The sequence below is a fragment of the Centruroides vittatus genome, unplaced genomic scaffold, assembly GCF_030686945.1.
Source record: "Centruroides vittatus isolate TY-2023 unplaced genomic scaffold, ASM3068694v2 contig_875, whole genome shotgun sequence".
NCBI lineage: Eukaryota > Metazoa > Arthropoda > Arachnida > Scorpiones > Buthidae > Centruroides > Centruroides vittatus.
The window spans coordinates 1354327-1376801 of NW_027122567.1; the positions used below are offsets into that span (position 1 = coordinate 1354327).

The following is a 22475-nucleotide window of genomic DNA, read 5'->3' on the forward strand; positions in this document are numbered from 1 at the left end:
AGAAATATTGATGTATAAAATATGCAGTTTTAATTTAAATGATTAATAAGTTATTAATATTTAAGCTGATAAATATTTTAAAAGCATGATCTAGAATACTTAACATTTTATATCTCTCTATTTGTAAGCTTATTTTATCAATAATTTCATTCTAATATAATTGATTGATATAATAATTCATGCTGTAATAAATTATATTTACATGTTGAAAGAATAATTTAAATTACTAGATTGAATATTATGATTAATGTAATATAACTACAAATTTATGCTTTTAAACATAAAGAAAATTTCACCACAGTTTCTACTGAACTAATATCCTGTTTTCATTTTTAAAAATGTATGCAAATGAATATTAAAATGTTCTGTTTTTATTTTTTAAAAATCTGTATTTTTACCTTTTGCATTATATCAAATATTAGAATATTGATAGAATTAATGAATAAATGATTGCATTTATTTTGCCATGTATTTATAGCATACAACAGTGATTCTTAACAGGGGGCCGCGGCTCCCTGGGAGTCCATAAGAAGTTTGCCGGGGGCCGCCAAATTATGCAAAATTTCCTTCAGAATATAATAAAAAAAAAAATTGATGTATAACTGAATATCGTATTGAAAAGTGAAATAAGAAAGAGAAAGTTTTCCTATTTAGTTTTTTAAAATAGTTTTTATTTCTTCCTACATACAACTTTGTTAGTACAGAAGAAATAAATGCAAATTTGCTACTTACACTACAGTATTCACTTTTTTTATTCCAAAGCAATTCTAAGAAATTAATAATGCTTGGAATTTTAAAAATAATTAGGAAAAATAGTAGGCTTTGAAAATTTAAATATTTTTGCAAAAGATATGCAAAATCCTTACAAGTTGTGGGTGTTTTACTTTTAGTTTAGTTTTAGCATCGACTTTGGATTGATTTATCGACATGTTTCTTATTTTATTTTTTGTTAAAAATTAATGAGTTTTCATGTTTAATTGTGAAGTTTAAATGTTATTTAAATAGATAATGAAATAGTAAAGTTATGATTTACATTTATTATATAAAAAAGTTAAGCAATAATAAAAAAATCAGTTTATTATAGATAATTTAGCAAATATAAATTATTATTAAAAAACTGGGGGTCACAAAAATTTATGAAATATTTGGTGGGACATGAGTATAAAAAGGTTAAGAACCACTGGCATACAAGATGCAACTTTTGTTACAAAAGAGGTTCAAAAAGTCACTGTCTGTGTTATGTGAAGTTGCAATCTCTCTCATAGGCTAATAAATGCGCAAGTCACATATACCGATGTTCATAGTTACTGGATATTTTAATAGTAAAATATTTTTTTTTTACATTTAAGCAGCTTTTACATGTACAATATTCACATGATATTTTAATTGTAAAGAACTTCAACTATGCTGATCTTTGTGTGATAGAAATATTGGTAGCTTGCATTTTATATATTTTTTGCCATAGCCAAGCAGTTTTGCATATATTAATGTAGAGTATTTTAATGGTAAATTTTAATTGTAAATGACTTTAAACTCCTCTGTTTCCCTGATTAACAAAAATTTTCATTCTAATTTTAGTTTTTTAACCATAATACAGTTTAAAAAATGTAGGATTAGTTGTGAAAGGCTTGTGATGGCTTAAATACATTAAATACTTTTTTCCTAAATATAGTTGAATTTTGTTTACATGTTTCCTAGTTATACATTTTTGCAATTTTATGTAAAAAATTTGTGCACTGTACTTTCTTTATTATAAGGCACTTCAATTACATGATTTCACTCTTATAAGTCATATTTTTCATTACACTTAACCACTTTTTTCTCACTTATGCATTATTTACTTTGACGTGGAAAAATTTTAAGCAATTATTAAAAAAAGTAAAAGAAAATTATATATTCACTTAGTCCACACTGACAATGAATCACCAGCAACTGCAAAAAAACAAAACAAAAAAATAATCTGTAATGCAGTTTTCAATGAGTTTTACCCTTTAGCAAATTTCTCTGTCAATCTAACATGTTGAAAATTTTGCTTTCCACATTTTGTAGTGTGAATAAATTTTGCTAAACTAATTGAAAAAACAAAATATGCTTTGTTTTCATTTTCACTATTTACTGTCAGGTATGAACTAAACTTTTGAAAGACTATTCTTTCATGTGACTGGAATTTCAGAGGAAGGAAACAACTGGTCATCTATACCAGTATGTGAAAAATTCATTGAAAAAACAAACAAACAAAACTTGATCAATTTTTTAAAATTATATGATTTAATTTTAGACCGAGTTTACTTTACCTTTTATATGTTATTCAAATGTAGTATATATGTAATAAATTGAAACTTTTTGTTAAGAATTACATGTATGAATTCAGTTGGACAGTGTTAATTTGTTCAGTGCCATATTTTTATGACCACTATGTTCACTCTGAAAGCAATTCAAAAATAATTTCATTCTTGTATATTTTTTCAATTATACAATATTGTTCTCAGTTTTCTTGAAAAACATATACAATTTGACTGTATTCTGTATTGAAATGGGGGTATGTTTTATATGCCTTAAAATACAGAAATAACCATTAGGTAGAAAGCATGTGACAACTAGTTGAATTGGATAAATGCTACTATGTTAGAGTTTTCCATACATCTGTTTATAAAATTTTTTGTTGAAGAGATTAATGTGTACATAAAGTTATGTAATAGAGATTTTTGAGGGAGAATTTATATAAGTATTGTATTAATTTGTGTTCTCTCAGTCATTAAATTTATGTTATATAATTTGAAATAAAACTATAAAAAGTTTTTTATATGAAAATTTTGATAAACACAAATTAAGAAATATTGTTTGTAAATTTTGTATAATTTTTTAAACACATAAAAAAGGATTAGTGCAGTCTTGTTTACAAAACTATATTAGTGGAATCAGAATATTTTAAAATTTCTTAAATAATATATTTTTTAAATTGTTCTTTAATTCATTCTAATTAATAATTTATTTAAATAGCTTTATTTCACATTTTTAGAAGTTTTGATTTGATTGTTGGTATTAAAAATATTTTCTTAAAAATTTTAAATTACATTATCTTCACTAAATTAGATAAGTTTTTACCTTAGTAAATTAAAATTCATTTATGTATATTTGGATGTTATTTTAACATCTAATAAATTTATTATTTCATTGATATGATACAATGAAAATAATGATTGAATTTAAGTTTAATATTAAAATTTAAATATCAGTTTTTTAAATTAAATTTTAATATTAATAAATATAAAACTCACATGTTAGAAAAGTCTTATTATTGTGTAATTAGAGGGAATACATTTAAATTAAGAAAAGGATAATAATACAATACTATTTATTCAAAAACAAAAGAAAATGTGATAAAACTTTAGTAAGCATTCAGCATTCATCTGATCAGTAAGCAACTAAAATTAATGGTTCTGATATTTATAGAATAAGATTATAAATTAATTTTTGTTTCATGACTGAAAAATTGCAGAACAAAATTACATTGTAACAATTTTGTAAAATTTAAAGTGTATTTTAGTGATATAAAGACTATTTCCTGAATCATTTTCAATCATGCATCATTTGTTTTTAGCATTGGCACATTAAAACTTGTTATACAGCTTAAAATTTTATTTTTAAATTACAGTAGAGCCTCGATTATCTGACTTAATTGGGGACTGGGGTTGGTCGGATAACTGAAAAGTCAAATAACCGAAAAGTATGAAAAAATACATTATTAGTATAGTGTATTAGGCCTGGTTTAAATACTAGCCTCCCTTTCATGGTTGAGCCAGTGCTGCCAGCTAAAACATGCAAAAATTTAACAAAAATAATATTAAAGTAGCCAAGACATAACCAAATATTGTAGCGCCACATTACTAGCGGACATTTGAATTTGCCGACTAGAACGCGGTTGGTTAACCGATAAGTCGGATAATCGATGCTCTACTGTATTATGAAATTTAGTTTAATATGTTTTAAAAAATAAATTTAATATTATTTTATATATTTTAAGTATATTTTAAATTTCTATTTGATATGTGTATTGATGTATTTGAATTTTAATTTAATAAAAGTTTATTTTAGAAAATTTTTCTCTAAACTATTATTTAACTGAATAAAATATCTTACATTTTTTTTTACCAAACTATATAATCAGTATTAATTCATCAGTGATGACTAGTAAAACTATATGTCAAATAAAAAATCTTTAAATATTTTTTAAATGAAAAAAATGGATGAATATAAAAGAAATGAGAGAAATACTGTGTGTTCTGCCTTTATGTATATTAAAAAGATGATGAAAACTCTATTTTGGAAACTTAATAGAATTTATCATACACATAAGTGATTTTCATAAGTGTTTTACTTGTGTACTTCTTCACCTTGTGTCAATTCACTTGATTGATATTACTGTTATCATATCTTGATGGCACAGTATAAATTAAGATATTGACTGTTATGTATTTGATATTGTTTGTTTATAATTGTTTTTTTTTAATTATATCCTGTTTTGTATGAATTATATTATTATTATTTTTTAAATTATTACTACTATTTTCTTGTTTGTTAGAAATGCATGCAGGTGACACTACATCTTCAGATGTAGACAGAAATTAATTGATATATACGTGGTACGATCCAAAAGTTCGGGGAATGCAGTAATCTATGACAACAAAAGCATGTATTTGAAGTTACAGCGTATGAAATGGATTCTACCAAACCACCTCTATGTGTTCAGGTTAATTTCACCCATGTCATGTGATTAAACTGCGAGCGCTGCTGGTTTTTTCCGGAGATAGTTACCTTTGTTCTGCGACGTAATCAAAGTGGAGTTTCAAGAACAACCTCCAACATTAAATTTTGTCAGCGTTTAGGTAAAACGCCTATGGAGATTTTAAAATTGCTAAGAAAGGTGTACGGTGATTCTACGGTGAAAGGTCACGGTGAAGTCGAAATGTTGGAGGTTGTTCTTGAAACTCCACTTTGATTACGTCGCAGAACAAAGGTAACTATCTCCAGAAAAAAACAGCAGCGCTTGCGGTTTAATCACATGACATGGGTGAAATTAACCTGAACACATAGAGGTGGTTTGGTAGAATCCATTTCATATGCTTTAACTTCAAATGCATGCTTTTGTTGTCATAGATTACTGCATTCCCCGAACTTTTGGATCGTACCACGTAGAAATTAAATCAATATTTTGAAGTGGTATGTACAATATTACTTAGAAGTATGTTAATGTAAATGCCATGTTTTAGAACAATTGGTCAAACAGTCTAGAAGTGCATAGAGAACAAACAAACATCCTCATTTATATATGTAGATTATATACGTCATGTAATAGTGGCATATCCAGGATTTTGAAAATATGGGTGCTGCTCAAGACAGATTCAGGAGGAATAAAGCATGTTTCCCTTGCTGTTTTTTGGGGCATGTTACTTAATTACCTTAGAATTACTTTAGTTACCTAGCCCTCTTACCTAATTGCATTATGCAACATCTAATATTTATTTTTATTTTAAATTAACAAAACTGACTGCTTTGTCATCAAGAGGATGCTGCAGAACCATAAGCACTCCTCTTGATATGCCTGTCATGTATTATATTATACTGTATATTATACTAATCATTATAGTTATGAGATTGAAATCATTAATATTTTATTGCTGTAAATGTTTATTTGTTATAATAAGTTCTTACATTGAATATTTTTATATATCAGATTATTTACTTATTTATGTAATTATTTATGAATCTGATGATTTAATACTTATTTTACAGCATTGTAAATTTACTGATATGTTATACATTTTCTGTTTAATATATAACCATAATGTCTAATAATAAATTTTTTATGGCAGCCATTAGATTTTGAAGATTTACAACAACGTTTTGGTTTTAATATTACAATTCAAGTAAGTGATCATGGTGGTGAATCAACTGAACCTTATCATATGGATTATGCAAAAGTACGTGTTAGGTTACGGGATATTAATGATAATAAACCAGAATTTGAGAAGCATAACATTGAATTTACTGTTCAAGAGGATGCAAAAGTGGGCACTAGTCTTGCTACATTTCGGGCAACTGATGCCGATCAAGGTGGAAAATCAAAAGTCAGGTACAGTATATTGAAAAATTTTTATTTATTAAAATATAAAAAGTATGTAGAATTAAAAGAGTATTTTATATATACAGACAAAGAAGCATACATATTATATAAATATATAGTATTTATGATAATATGTACATTTTTTAATTTCATTCATATAAATAAATAAATATATTTTTAAATGATTTATAGTTACACAATTGACCGTTCTTCTGATAAGAAAAGACAATTTAAAATTGATCAAAATGGAGTTGTGAAAATACAAAGAAAACTTGATAGGGAAGAAACTCCCAGGCATCAAGTAAAAATTTTGGCAATAGATGATGGTAATTATAATGTTTACATAACATCATAGTATCTAATAATCAATCAATTAAACAAATAATTAATGCTACTGAAATATACTTTAAAAAAATAAACGTTCATTAATAATTTTTATTATAAATTCATTTAATAACTTTTTATAGTTTTTTTTTTTATTATTTGTATTGTAAATAATATAAATTATATACTTTTTTAGATTTCTTAAATTAAGTAATTTTTAATTCAAACTTAATATTCAATTAAAATATACAACATTTTTTGAGCTATTTGCTCTTTAGCAATTCTTTTTAATAGACATTTTATATATTTATACATGTAATATGCAGTTAACTATAGAAGAAACAAAGTTTGTTTAAAAAATATATATTTTTATTTTTCAAGTATATTCAAATATTTTCTCAAATATTTTCTATCTTAAAGAAAAACCGAAGAGTATTTGTATTTAAAAACTGATGAAAATTATTATTTTTTCCAATAGTATATTTATTACACAATTCTCTTTTTTGAATTTAGGTACACCACCAAGAACAGCCACAGCAACATTAACAGTAGTTGTGAGTGATATAAATGACAATGCGCCAAGATTTCTGAGAGATTATCGTCCTGTTATTATGGAACATTCTCCACCTCAGAAAGTTGAGGAAATTTTAGCTACTGATGATGATGATCGATCAAAGGGCAATGGTCCACCATTCACATTTCGTTTAGATTCTAATGCTCCAGACATTATTCGACAGTTTTTTGATGTCCAGCATGATCCAAGTATGTGTTTTAATATAACTGTTTTATATATTTTACTTTTTATTTAAATGTTTCAATATAAAAAATTGTTGTTATAACAGATTTTTTAAAATAATAAATATTGTTGATAGATAATATTGACTAGAATATTTGAGTAAATAGAATATATCCTATTTTTAAAATAGTTTTTAAAAATTTTAAAACTTGCTAATTATATTTAAAAATATTTTGATATTATTTACTAATAGTTATAATACAGTATTAACAAAATAAGTATGTTTTCTCAGCTGGTGCTAATGGAGATGGAATGGCAATAGTGAGTTCAAAAGAGAGATTTGATCGAGAACAGCAAAAAGAATATCTTGTGCCAATTGTCATCAAAGACAGTGGAACGCCTTCCATGACAGGCACTAGCACATTAACTGTCATTATTGGTGACACAAATGATAATAGAATGCACCCTGGAAGTAAAACAATCTTTGTTTATAATTTTAAAGGTATTTATTCAGTTATTTCAGTTTTCTTTAATTTATTTTAATTGAATAAGAAATTAATTCTATTATTTACTTTAGTTATAATTTATTGATATATACTATAAAATTTGGAAAAAATCAGAAATTTTTAATAAAAAGTTTAGGCATGAAAATTATAGAAATGCCATTTACATTATTATATACAGTATTCTGAAAGGAAAACAATGATCATATTTTTTGACAATTGAATGAAAAATAGTTTCTCTCTTTTTTATATTTATAAAGAAAAGCATATTTTATGAGAGCACTGGTGATCTATTTATGTATTCTGAGAACTGTAGAGACGACCTATTTTATTGTATATTACATGTTATTCTATAAATTTGATAACTGGAAAATTATAATAGGAAGCATATGATAAAAATGTGTAGTAATATAAAAATGAGAAAAATAATTAATTAATTAATATATTCTACAAATGAAAAAATATAGTTATAACATGCCAAGACGAGTGTCATACATTACAAATTAAAATGCGAAGAAGTATCACAAAATGTCTTCTTTTTAATCTTAACATCCTTTTCATCACTTCGGGAATTAACTGTCCTTACGGCAGATGTAATTAATATATATTTTCAATTAAATATTGAAAACTACTTAATTTGAAATGTCATACTTTATAGGAAAAACAACTGAAAATAATTATAATTACATTTTACAGTAAGTTTTGTATAATCTATAAAATGAAAACTTATATGTAATAATTGCACAGATCTGTTAACATTTGGGATGTTGATTTTATCTAAAATAACAAAAATATAATTAAACAATAGGCTGTTTAAATAATAATTTAAATTTAAATGAACTTTAAAAACTTGAATATGATTTTATAAGGAATTTAAATCAGAATGATTACATGTATTTTAAACATATATATATATTTATATATATTTTTATTCACTTTTCTACATTTATTTTTTTTTTGCACTTTTCATTATAAGTGTTATAATTTTACATATAACACTTATAATGAATACATATAAAAATATTATTTTTATTAAAAGTTTAATGCTGTTTCTTAAAAAATTTTAGGCGAATCTCCTCCTACTCCAATTGGAAGAGTTCATGTTGAAGACTTAGATGATTGGGACTTGCCTGATAAAATATTTTATTGGGAGAATCATGTTGTCCATCCAAATTTTGATTTAGATAAGGATACTGGTATGATTACAATGAAAAATGTTACTAGTGGAGGAACATATTTTTTGAAGTTTACAGTTCATGATAGAGTTTATACACATGATGTTCTGGCCAATGTCTCAGTTATTGTGAAAGAAATACCTGAAGAAGCTATTTATAATTCTGGTTCTATTAGAATTTCAGGTATTTAAGTTTTACTAATTTATTATTTTAAATATTTTTGAAATAATTTAAATAATAATCCTTGTAAATTATGTTTGTTTAATTCTAACATTAGCAAAATTAAAGAAATAAAAATATAGTTAAAAATTATTAGATTTTGATACAAATATAATTCTGTTAATAATTCTGTTTTACTATAATTCTGTTATAATGCCATATAATTCTGTTCCATATAATTCTGTTTTTACTAAGGAAAATTTTATAGAAATGCTATTCTTAGTATACAGTAAATAAGATTCAAAGAATATTTTCCATTCTGTTATTTTGTCCCTGAAACAATTTTTCTTCTATGATATCAATATTATAATATACTCTCAGACTTTTTTGTTATTACACGTACAAAAATAAAAAATAGTCACATGTTTTAAGCAATTTATGTAATAAGTTAAATGAGTTAATAATTTTGGTTAATTTATGATTTATGTTTTATTAAAATAAAAAAAAATTGTTTTATTTTTTTATTTCACTTTATAAATTATTATGATATTCAGTTTTTATTGTATATTTGGAAGGAATGTTTTCAAATATATGTAGCTTAGTAATAAACAAATTATTTCCATAATTAGAATTGTAACTTTTAATAATAATAATGTAAATATTTAAACAGCTTTTAATGTTAATTTATGTATAATTTATTCATCATTAATTTAAAAAAAATTAAATATTAAAACAGTAATATTATAAATTTTATAATAAATAAATGGAAAGAAATTAGAAATTAAACATTTTATTAAGCATAATTTATATACAATGCATTTATACAAAAATTTATATTTTAAAATTTATTTATTTATGTGTTTATTTATTCTATATGAGAGCAAAAGATATCCACCCCCTATTTAACAAAAACTTCAACAATATAGTGTATTAAAAAATCATGAAAAATAACTAAAAAATGCATAAATAAATATGAATTATAAATAGTGCAATTTAAAATTATACAATAAAAGTAAAATGAAGATATTGTGTTAAAAATGTGTTAAAATTGTTTATATTTTTGTTATTTTGAAAGGAATTTCTGCTGAAGATTTTGTTCGTGTTTGGAATTGGAAGGAAAATCGTCAAGTGAAGAGTAAATATGAAAAGTTCAGAGATATGATTGCAGATCTCACAAACACTAGTCCAAATAATGTAGATATTTTTAGTGTAATTTTAAAGCAAGAGAGGCCACCTATCACTGATGTGCGTTTTTCAGCACATGGCTCACCATACTATAAAGCCAGTATGTTAAATGGAATTGTTGCTTTAAATCGTGAACTGGTAAGTCACAATATCTTATGTATTAAATTAAATTAGAATATAAATAATTTAGACAGTTAAAATATATTTAAAATATTAGAAACTCAGAAATATTTTTGATAACATTATTTTGAAAATATAAATGTGATGCTAGAAAATACATCAATTATTTTAAAAAGATATCATTATGTGACCTGTTCACCAGCCAAATCCATTAACTCCTTTAGTTATGCCAAAAAATGTAAAAATAGTATATCCTTAAAATATTTGTTGTTATTTTATATGTAGTTAGATAAAAGCTTCACCTATAATAATACAGTCTACAATGTTTGTTTAAATTTAAATTTTAAAAGGACTTTTTTAGAAAATAATTTTATTATTTTATCAATTTCTTTACTTCTTGTTTTATTGAGTTAATTAATTTGAAGATTGTATTTTTAAATATATGTATGTTTATTAAATTTTCACATGTATTTGTACTTGTGTGTGTGTGTATTTTATATATATATCCAAATGATTAGGAAATAAATGAAATTAAAACAACCTTTTGAATACATTTTTAACTGAAATTACACAATCATAAAATTTTGTGTATTTATTTTTGTTACTTTATTAATTTTTTCATTTTATCACAAATTTATAACTAAATAAAATTTTTTTCTGATTAATAATTATAAATGATGTTTACAGATTGAACAAAGAGTGGAAATCAATATCACCATGGTTGGAATTGATGAATGCCTTTTTGAGAACATCAATTGTGAAACCAGTTGTACCAATGTTTTAATGGTAGATCGTCAACCAATTGTAGTTAATGCTAACCGAACTTCATTTGTTGGTGTTAATACTTGGGTTCATCCAAAATGTGCCTGTGGTGCTCGAGACTTTTCAGAAATGGAAACTTGTCGTAAAAGGCCTTATCCATGCTATAATAATGGACGGTGCTCAGATACTTCTAGTGGTGTAAGGTAGGATTAGGACTAAAAAACAAAAATTTGCCATAAAATTTTAGCATTTTTTATAAAAAAATTTCTTTTCATTAGTTGTAAATGCTCATCTTCATATGAAGGCCCACAATGTCAACAAACAACCAGAAGTTTTAATGGGAAAGGCTGGGCATGGTTTCCATCTCTTCAACAATGTGAAAATTCTCATCTTAGTTTAGAATTCATGACTCGTTCTCCTAATGGTTTGCTTTTTTATAATGGACCAATTGCAAATCCTGATCCTGGTGAAGTCTCTGTGCAAGATTTTATTTCATTAGAACTGAAAGACAGTTTTCCACGTCTTTTGATAGATTTTGGATCAGGTACAGCAGAAGTTATAGTTCAACACACTTCTCTAAGTGATGGTGAATGGCATCAAATTGATATATTTTGGGAGAGAGAGGTAATAATTAATTTTGAATAAAATATATTATTGTTAATATTAAAATTTATTTTTTAGTTTGAAAGAATTTTCATATTTAAAAAATATTTATAGAAAATAATTTATGAAATATGTTTTTACCTTAGAAGTAATTTATGAAAGAAAATAATTATAATTTTATAATTTTTAAAATAAAACTTCAGATTTATATACCAATATTTAAATTTGGAAAACTACTTAACAAACATTCTACATTTTTGTTACTTTTAATAAATTTATACTCACTTAAGAAAAAACAAAATATTACTTTATGACATGATGATTATAAGTGAAGAATATTTCATTTTATATAGAGAAATTTGTGTAACTAGGTGGTATTTCCAAAATAAAACCAAACTTATTTAAATATAATTAAAGAATCAATATAAAAAATATCAAAAAATAAAATTACTGAATGAAATGTAAGATTAAATATGCTTTAATGGATTAAAATACTGAATATACAAAAAATTACCAAACCAATAAATGCTTTCAAGTTTTATCTTTAAGCATTTATCTTTAGATCAAACCACACAGTTCCATTTTGAACAACATATAAAATAGTTATTGCTAAGTAATAATTAATTTATATAAAAGTTTATTTTATTTTGATTTTGTACAGAATTTTTTATGCTTGATATTAATTCTTAATCAATCAATATTTCCTTTGGTCATCCGTTTATGTGGATTATTATTAAAATTGCAATCTGTTATATTGTTAACTAAACTTTGCATATAACTTCTTAATTTGGTGGCAATTTTAAAATTGTCACCTGGATCTTCTAAAAGTCTGATTTGGTCATACAAAACTGCAAAATTCACAAAAACATTTTGTAGATTTTACAGTTTTGTTTATGACTACTTTAATTAATATATTAGAGCATTTTAAAACTTTAAACTGAAATTTTCAAGTTTTATGAGTCTGTAAAATATAAATTTATTTTATTAAAGTTTCAATTTGTTTAGAAATAGATTTATTAAATATTATATTATATACAAAAGTTAAAATTGATTGAGAGATTCCAAAATTTTTTTAGTGTAATAAAAATGTTAAGAATATTTTAAAAATTATTTTAGTTATATAGATCAGATTTTTAAATCATTTCAATTACCAACATCTTGCTTGTTACAAATAAGAATATTTCACTTGTAATGTTTATATTAGTTTTTAAATAATTCTATTCTTTTCTTTATTTTTATAATGTTTAAAATACATCAATAAGAATATACTTACATTTTCTGTTATTATTAATAGTATTATGGAATGAAACTGATTACAAATGCAGGAATTGCTGGAAGCAATAATTCCAGGACTGATACAATTTAATTTGTTTTTGAGATATTTGGACCACTTGAGGAAATAAAATATGGAATAATTAAAATCAAACTGAAATTTTGTTTATGTACTTCCAGCTTTGATGGAAATTTGCTTGTAATTATCAAAATTACAATAGTATAGTTTTCATAAAAAATTGAGAGCCATAACAATTGTTTTAGATTTTGTATTTTTACCATATCTTCTATGAGATGTGGGTACAACAATATCATCATAATTCATCAAAATTGTGTTTAATTATAAAAATGTTTTTAAAATAATTTAACATTTTTATTAAATATGATGAAACTATAAATTGTTTATAAATTATTAATTGCTAATTTTATTAATAAACAAATTAAATTTAAATCCTCACTCTAAACATACATATATATATATATATATATATATATATTTCCTGATAATTATATATATATATATATTTTATATGATATATATATATTTTTATATGATATATATATATTTTTTTTCCCTGATAAATATAAATATATATATATATCAAGAAGCATGAAGAATAAGAAAAACTTGATCTTACTTGAGATTTGTATTCAGATATCTCATTAATGCAGGTAAATATAACCTTAGCTCAAAAACAAGTAATATCCTAGGTAAAAATAGAATCCCATTAAAAGGCAGAATGAATAGATTCATTCTATATTAAACATTTTTTTGTTTTGTTGTGTATTTTTATTTAAACATGTGATTTATATTTTTGATATTATTTACTTAATAACTCTGTTATTATTAAAATTTCAGTAATGTAAAATTTATTACATTACTATGTCCTATAAGAAAATTGGCATACAGATCTTAAAATTAATACTATAAATTTTTAATCAATCTGTGCATAATTATTTTAGACTTTTTACTGTGCATAATACTGTACATGTTAATATTTTAAATTATTCTTAACAAAACAAAATTTTTACTTATGTAAATATGCATTTATAGATAAAATTATGCTAGTTTCTGTATTTGTATCAATTATCTGTGAATTTTGAATTTTGTGCTTATTTATCTATTGTTATTTATTTGAATTATGAATGAAAAGATTCTTAATATAAATAAGAATAATATAATTTAAAAATTCATTATATTCTTAACTTCAATATGTTTTGCAATAAATACAGAATACTTTACAAAATTATATATATATATCTGAATCACTGTTGACAAAATTTATATTTCATTTTGATATATATATAAATGAAATATAAATTTTGTCAACATTGATTCAGATATAAAATTCAAGCATGTAAGGATATTAATATCTAATAAGATATATAAAATTAGAGTTTTATCATCATGTTCAACAGAAGACATTTTTATAAAGTAGATAAACTTGTTTTATAAAAACTGAAAATCATTTTGATTAAATATATAAGGAAAGTATAAAATATTATTAATGAGAAAATAAAATAGCTTAAGTTATTGTGTAAATCAAAACAAAAAGGCTATAAATTCTATATTACTATATATATATTGTAACATAGAATTTCTAATTTTGCAAAATAACTATTTTGACTATTTTATCTGAAATACTGTAATGCCAAATTTAAATCTAAACTGTCTAAAAATGAAGATAAAATATAGTTTTAGATAGCATCTGTGTAGTAAGCAGAGTTTTACTTTTTATTGATTTTTCTTCAAAAGTTTTTAAATTATTTAATTAAATTAATAATTAATTTCTATCAAGATAGCAGTTTAAAAATCTACCTTTAGACAAAATTGGATATGTAATTAATTAAAATTAGCATTAACATTACCCAAAAAATAATCTTGCAGTTTAGGTTTAAATTTGGTTAATATGAATTTTGGCTATATTGTATATAAGAAATAATGTCATTGTAAATATTTTATTAAATAATTTATTTTGCAAAAGCTTCAGTGATATTGTGAATGGTATAATTTTCATGATCTAGATTACTAAAAAATAGAAAACTCATCTGAATTGAATATAATTAGAACATATCAATTATACTAACATAAATTATGCTATAAATACTAATCTGTTTTTATAATTAGTGTTTCCAATTCGTTTTTGTTTGTTTTGTAATCCCTTATCCATTTAAAATATTAAAACACTACATTTGCATAAAATTTATAAATCTATTTAACTGTATAAACTATTTAATGTTTAACAGAAAACAGAAACCAATATTGTATTGACAGTTAAATTATTTTTAAAAATGACTTCATTTTCATTTATAAATATAATGATTATTTTTAGATTAAAGTTATAATAATATAAAAGTATCTTACAGATGATAAAAATAGAGAAAAATAAATAAAAGTTTCTCAGTTGTTGACTACTAAGGTAAGTACTCAACAACTGAGAAGTAAAGTATAGTATCTATTTTCGAGAAGCTTTTGCTTGTTAAAAATAGATATTGAATAAAATAACAAATATTAGCAATATATCATGTAAGAAATAAAGTTTACTTTTACATTCAACTGTATTTCATATATCTTCATTTTAAAAATAGTAATTCAAAGTAATCAGACACTATTCTGTCTTGGTGTCATTAATTAACAGTGCAGTAAACAGTATTTTATTGGAAAATGTAATAAAAAATATGAATAACTATATAAAATTCAAATTTAAAAATTGTTAAAAGTATATTGTAACTGAATTCTTTTTCTAGCAAAGTAATTCAGATATAATAAAACTTGATTGAAAAAACTGGACCATTTAATATACAGTATGACCTCAATTTACAAGATTAAACATCGTGAGTGTGACAAGATTAAAATTCCTACTCACTCCAATTAAATCTCTGGTATTACAGTCTCCATTTTTGTTATTTCATTTGCACTGTGTATTTGTTCATTAGGTATAGTGCTATTTATTCCAACTTATTCCAACATAGTTATGAAGTTTAAGAAACTTTAACTGTACATTACAGATCATTTTTATCATTGATTACGATTCCTTTAATTAAAAAGCAATCTTATTTTACTTTTTTTACTTGTTTTATGCTTGCTTATAATCGTAACTGATTTTTGTTTTCTTATGTGGCATCACTTCTCTCATTTGACTGCAGTTTTCAAATTGTTAGGTTTCCACTGTCGTCTGTCTTCCTTTAATCTTGGGAATAGAATTAGATAGATGAAAATCGAGACCAGAAAATGAAAAGCTTAAGGGCTAGAGATTTCAATTAACTATGTACGAACTTCCGGTCTAAACTGCAAGTGAGTGATTCTAATTCAAAATTTTCTCCAGAACGGAGTTAGTGACTGCATGACTCGATTGTTATCAGGAAAAGTATGATGTTTAGGGGCAAGACACTACTACAATCGAGACTACATAGAGAAAGCTTAGGGCCGGAGATCCCGAGTAACTATATACAAACTTTCGATCTGGACCTGAAGTCACGTGATTTTTAATTAAAAGATGGTCAAAAATTGCAGTCCGGCATTGTGACTCTGTCACAATAAATAATTGTTCATTTCATATTTTTTTTATATCAATGAAAACTTACACAACACCTTCATTTCCTTTTATTTAGAATCATTTGCTGATAGATGTTTTGCAGCACTTTATTGTTTGGCTATAGTTTGATTGGGTTTGCCATAACAAGTACATATCTTGATCATAAGATCAAATAATAATAAGACACAGTAGAAAAGTTCGTCCCTTTTTAAAGAAATTTCGATTGATAAGGTTTTTAGGAATGAGGTAAGCTCGTAAATTGGAGTTACACTGTATTAAGAGATACAGATTTCTAAAACTTTTCTTGAAACATCGTCAAAAAGTTTTTGGCCTTTTTTGCGCCAGCTTCAGTTTCAGAAAATTCTTGCAATGAAAAATCGAATTTTGTAGAGTCCAATAACAGTTAATTTTAATCTTTTTATTTTAATTTAAACACACGAATATAAACATTAAAACACTATTAAAATTAAACTGCGATTCATTCTTGGTTCAACAATTATTTCTTATTAAGAACTTATAAAATTAAAATAGGTGATTACACTTTCCTTGATTTTCTTCCTTTATGTGGTATCCAACAAGGATCTATTCTTAGTAGCCTTTTCTTTTCAATATATTTAAATGAACTTTTCTGCCGTATTATAGCTTATGCCGATGATATAAAATTAATCTGTTCTGATCCGTCTATCTTACAGTCTGGTATCAATTTATTAATAAATATGTTTAAATCTGCAAACCCGAAAATTAATTCAGAGAAAAACAGTGATTATGTGTTATGCTTTGATTCGTAATCCTTCATTACCTGTTTTTTACATCGATTCTTATCCAATTAATTACGTAATTTCTATTAGTCATTTAGGCATATTTTTTGACACCAAACTTACTTTCAAAAATCATATTGATAAACTAAATCCCTGGCTATCACACATGGAATTTTACTACGATTTTTGTAAGCCCATCTTTAATAAAAGAACATTACGGACCATTTTTAATGCTAATTTTCAATCTTGCATTGATTATGGATTGCCCATCTTGTACCTCCCCTTTTACACAAAATTATTTCTGCTATAAATAATATACATCCTACGTTTAATGTGTAATTTGCCTTTCACTGTTGACTCTAATATTGCTGGAATTCGTCTGGGCTTCCCATCTTTTTTTGAGAGAATTAAATATTTTGATCTGTTGTTATATTACAAATAAGCTATTTTAATTATCTTATTTACCAAGATTTGCTTTCGCTCCAAATTCCATCTAGAAAACTTCGCTTATTTACTTACGTTTTTACTCCGTCTTATCGTCTAAATCTTTCCCAACGCTCTTTCTTCTACCGTTTATCGCAAAATCTTAATAATTTTGATGAATTTTTACATCTTGATCTCCCTGATTTTAAATTTAAATATAATAAAGCGCTGTATATGTTTTAAAATTTGTTATCTGTTTTTATTTTATTTATTTAATTTTTTATTTTGATTGTTTTTGTTTTAAGGGGTGGTATTTGTAGGGGGCGGAAATCAAATGTCTATCAAGACTTTTCCTCTAAATGTAATGAAATAAAATAAATAAATAAAATAAAACTTTTATAAACAAAGAATACCTGATAATAAGTATTGCTCCATACTCTGATGTATCCAGGATTTTGATATGAATGCTGCTCAAAGCAGATTCGGGGGTACCAAGCACGTGTCCCTTGTCGTTTTAGGAGAATGTTTCTCTACTTTAGAATTACCTTAGTTACCTAACGTTTTATTTCATTTTTTTTTCATTAAATTTTTTAAATTGTAAAATAGATTGATGGAATATAGATAACCGATAATTTTGAATTGACACATTAATTATAAATTATACAAAATACAGTATGATTTACACTGAATATGATTCCAAAAGGAGGAATATAAAAGATATAAAATAATTTTAATTTCTTCTTTTTACTAGAAATTATTGGAAGTACATTTATTTTGAATTCATATATAATTATCTTTAGTCTATGCTCTACACTTTTCGACATTTTTTTCCGAGAAATATCAGCTTAAATTCGTCTGCTTTTTTTTATCTGTTTGTATAAGATTACTTTCTGTTATTGAAGACAAACAATATGTATTATCAATTTACTGTATATTTATTTTTATCTTGAAGTAACAAAACTGATTGATTTGGTATCAAGGGAGTACTTCAGCACCAGTACACCCCTGGATACGCCCCTAGCTCCATACGTAGATAAAATGAAACTGTTAAACGTTTGCCTTCTCTTATGTATTTGTTGAAATCTGATGAAGACAAAACAAAGAATATGGATAAAGCTGACATCTGTATGACCAAACTTACTAAAAACACGAGAATCTGTACTACATTGGTTCTATCATTCGATTTTAATTAGGAGAAAAAAATAACATTTATCTCTGTTAATAAAAATAATATTTAACTATATTTTATTAGCACAATTTAGAGCGGGGGTATTAAATTATATTGAAATGCTCCTATTATTATTACTAATAAGGGGAACCCAGGAGGTTGTCACCACCGATTTCGACGAAATTTTACGGATATGTAGTATTTACACGTACTCGTACTTAAACTTTGCCAAAGCCACAGGACCCGCTATGCAGGCATTCTCGAGAACATCACGATTAGTTTTCATAGAGCTAATGATACATATGCTGAAACTTGTGTATTAACAGGAATCGGTGACTTGGCGCGATTAGTCAAGGCGTTGTGTGAAGAACGTTAACATGTGGGTTCCGAATCCTGTATGAGATAAATTTCTATTTTTACATTTATAATTTAATCTTATTGTTATTAAATTCGTTATGTACAATTTTTATGCCATATGTAATTATCGAATTTTAAATTTATTATTCTTTATCAGGGAATTCAAAAATTATTTTTCAGCAATTTAAAGATTTCGGCAAAAAAAAAAAAAAAAAACAAATATACATGCAATAAATACCTACAATTAATTTTACAAGTGGTTTGGTGCACTATCCACAAATAATCATTGCTACTTCATTCGCACAATTTTTACATTTTGTTTTAATAACAGAGGGTAGGAAACAAACTTCATTAACATTTTTTGAAAATATTTCTTTCGCGTGTTATTTGAGATGCAAACCATGCTTATTTTAATGTCACAAAAAACTGGTTCGCCCAACTGGTTGCGAATTAGAGGGTGTATTTTAATAGCATCTTCACGATTGACTATTTCTCTATCAGTTTTAAGGAAATAGCTACAGTGCACTATTGCTCGTTGATGCCATAGGAATATACATATCTCACAAACCAAATACAGGTATACCTCGAGTTACGTCGTTCCCGATTATACGTCGTTTGTCAAAAAAGTATATGGAAAAATAAAAATCAAGTTTAAATCAGTTTATTCGACTTTAAATCCGTCTGCCACAAACATTGAAGTCGTAATATCACTAGAAAAGCGTTAAAAGCACATAAAATCATATTAAAATATGTATATTTACAGTAAATATTAATATAATCATCATAAATCCTAGAGAACGAAACATAAAAACATCTGTGTTCCTGTGTTGTCGTCTTATTTAGCGGTCTTTAAGTGCTCATTATTGGCGTTTCCTCCATTATTGGCGTTTAGTTACGACGTAAGTCGAAACTACGACTTACGTCGTAACTACACAAGTAAATTCGACTTACGTCGCCTCTCCTGGAACCAATTACCGACGTAAGACGAGGTATACCTGTACAGTATAAGCAAAAACGTCTTTTATAAAAATTTGTTTGGCATGCTTAAATTAACGGTTTTATTTATACTGTCCATCATTGGAGTCACTGGCGAAATGAAAAGAGAATTTTAGCTGTCAACTTTGGTCGCTTCCCTTTCTACACTAAAAGGATGAACTCTGTGCGGCTCCCTTACATGACCGGTAAAACTGAACCGTCCAGGCAGAAAGCATAATCTTTGTCTAGTTTTCTTTCGTGATTAGATTAGGCCTATCTATCTACTAATATATTATATACAGTATATATGTTTTTTGCTGGAAAGATAGTACGGATGGTGTTGAGTTGCTTATTATACCTTCCTATTCTTACATATGAAACGTAATATAAATGTATTGATATGTATAATATAAGAACTTACATTAGGTTAAACAATACGAAATGTGATTATAATGTTATATGTATTTTCTAAATGTGGAGTAATTAAAATAAAAAATAAATTTCAATGACTTTAAAAACTGTACATAGCAAATTTGTTAACAATAAGATTAAATTAAAAATGTAAAAATAAATTATCACACGTAGTATTCGAACCTGTATAGTAACAGCTCTTCGTACATCGCTTTAACTAATCAGGATGTTTGAAGGGTACTTCTGCATAGTACTTCATTAATAGTTTTAGAAAAACTTTAATCGTGATTTTCTCGAGAATTTCCGAATAGTGGGTTCTGCGGCTTTGGTAGAATTTAAGTACAAGTAAAATACTACACATCTATAAAAATTTCGTCGAAGTGGGTGATGACAACCTCCCGGTTCCCCTTGTAAGGGTCGGATTTATAAGCGTCTACACATTCATGTTAAAATTCCTGGAATTTGCATTACGAAAAAGTCCCAGTAATAAACACTAAAATTTATAGGTTGAATTAATACTTCTACTTGTAAGCAAATCATATTATTGTCTATTATGTCATACTTTTTAGATGGATGAGGGGATAAACATGCCACAATAGATGACACAAGGAATTGAAGATTATAATGTCTCAAAATACGGGAATACCGTATTTACTCGCTTATAAGACGATCTCGCATATAGGACGAGGTGTGACTTTAAAGGTCAAAATAAAAAAAAATAGATTTATTAATACAATTCTAATTTATTTCGTTTAATCACAAATAAAATATCGAATGCACGTAAATGCACACATTGTCTCGCAAAAATTACTGGCATTTTAAACTTTAAGGACAAATCTTGTAAAATCAACAACACAGTTTGTTCATGTTAAAGCTGCTTAATCCGGAACCTTTTTTGCCTATTCTTAACAGTCGAATCCACTCTCCGTCGATTACACTTATGAGTTTCTCCGAATTCTGATTTTCGAATAATCATTTGTTTTCACCTGGGAATAAATTTAAACTTATATCGGGCTCCCATTTGATTTTGGAATTTCAATTTTGAATTCAATTCAAAAGCTTTGCTTTTCCTATTGCAATTCATCTTTATTGTTGACAATACACAAGAACGATTCAAACGACCCAGATAAAATACTTTTGTTTTTAAACATCATAGGGTGAGCATCCGGTAAGAAATGTGAATACATGGCTCACAAAAATTATTGCATAAACGCAAAGAATCCTTCGCTCGCGCGTATAAGACGACCTAGGTTTTTGAATCAGTGAAAAATGAATAAAAACCTCGTCTTATGTGCGAGTAAATACGGTATATTAGAATACGTGAATACATGTTTCATGTAGAATTTGCGCAATCAAGTCAATTAGGAATAAAACTACATGTTTAATAAAATTTTTTAACTTTCTATGCTATCTAATCAATCATTATCGAACTTATTTCTATATTTACAATTGTTTATAAGATTTTTGATGATGACTGGGTTAACCTAGTTCCTCTCGTCTTGTAGTTACATCACTGGTCTAAAATAGACATATGTTCTTATTTGTGCTGTACAAATGACGAGAAATGAGTAAACGCTCTTACGTTATTAACTAATTATGGATTCAGTGCTAAAATTGATTGATAGTAATGTTTCGTTTCCAAATGACAGCAAGAACTCTACTAAAGTTAGTTTCAGTGCAACTGAAACTTTCCTGATATCATTTGCTGTTTTACGCTGCATGTTGAGCAGATGTAAGGATATTTCAATATGCTGAGTACACTTGAACCCTTTAAAAGAAGGAAACAATTTTTCACATACATTTTACTAAAGAATTTTTCTGTCGTAAATATCTAGGATCTGAACTCCTGTACATATTTTCTTAGCAATTCGACATTAGATTTTG

The 22475-nt window shown here is 25.5% G+C and overlaps 1 protein-coding gene across 4 annotated transcripts in view; it reads left to right on the forward strand.

Moving 5' to 3' along the window:
• The window catches only part of LOC136982976 (neural-cadherin-like), a 420472-nt gene that overhangs the window by 355028 nt on the left and 42969 nt on the right, over window positions 1-22475 (forward strand). For all 4 annotated transcript variants that reach the window (XM_067279558.1, XM_067279559.1, XM_067279560.1 and 1 more), the window contains exons 21-28: window positions 5874-6133; window positions 6317-6450; window positions 6962-7210; window positions 7477-7686; window positions 8755-9045; window positions 10097-10344; window positions 11014-11291; window positions 11367-11712. In XM_067279558.1, coding sequence (XP_067135659.1) covers window positions 5874-6133; window positions 6317-6450; window positions 6962-7210; window positions 7477-7686; window positions 8755-9045; window positions 10097-10344; window positions 11014-11291; window positions 11367-11712 — 2016 coding nt within the window. The remainder of the gene's footprint in view (window positions 1-5873; window positions 6134-6316; window positions 6451-6961; window positions 7211-7476; window positions 7687-8754; window positions 9046-10096; window positions 10345-11013; window positions 11292-11366; window positions 11713-22475) is intronic.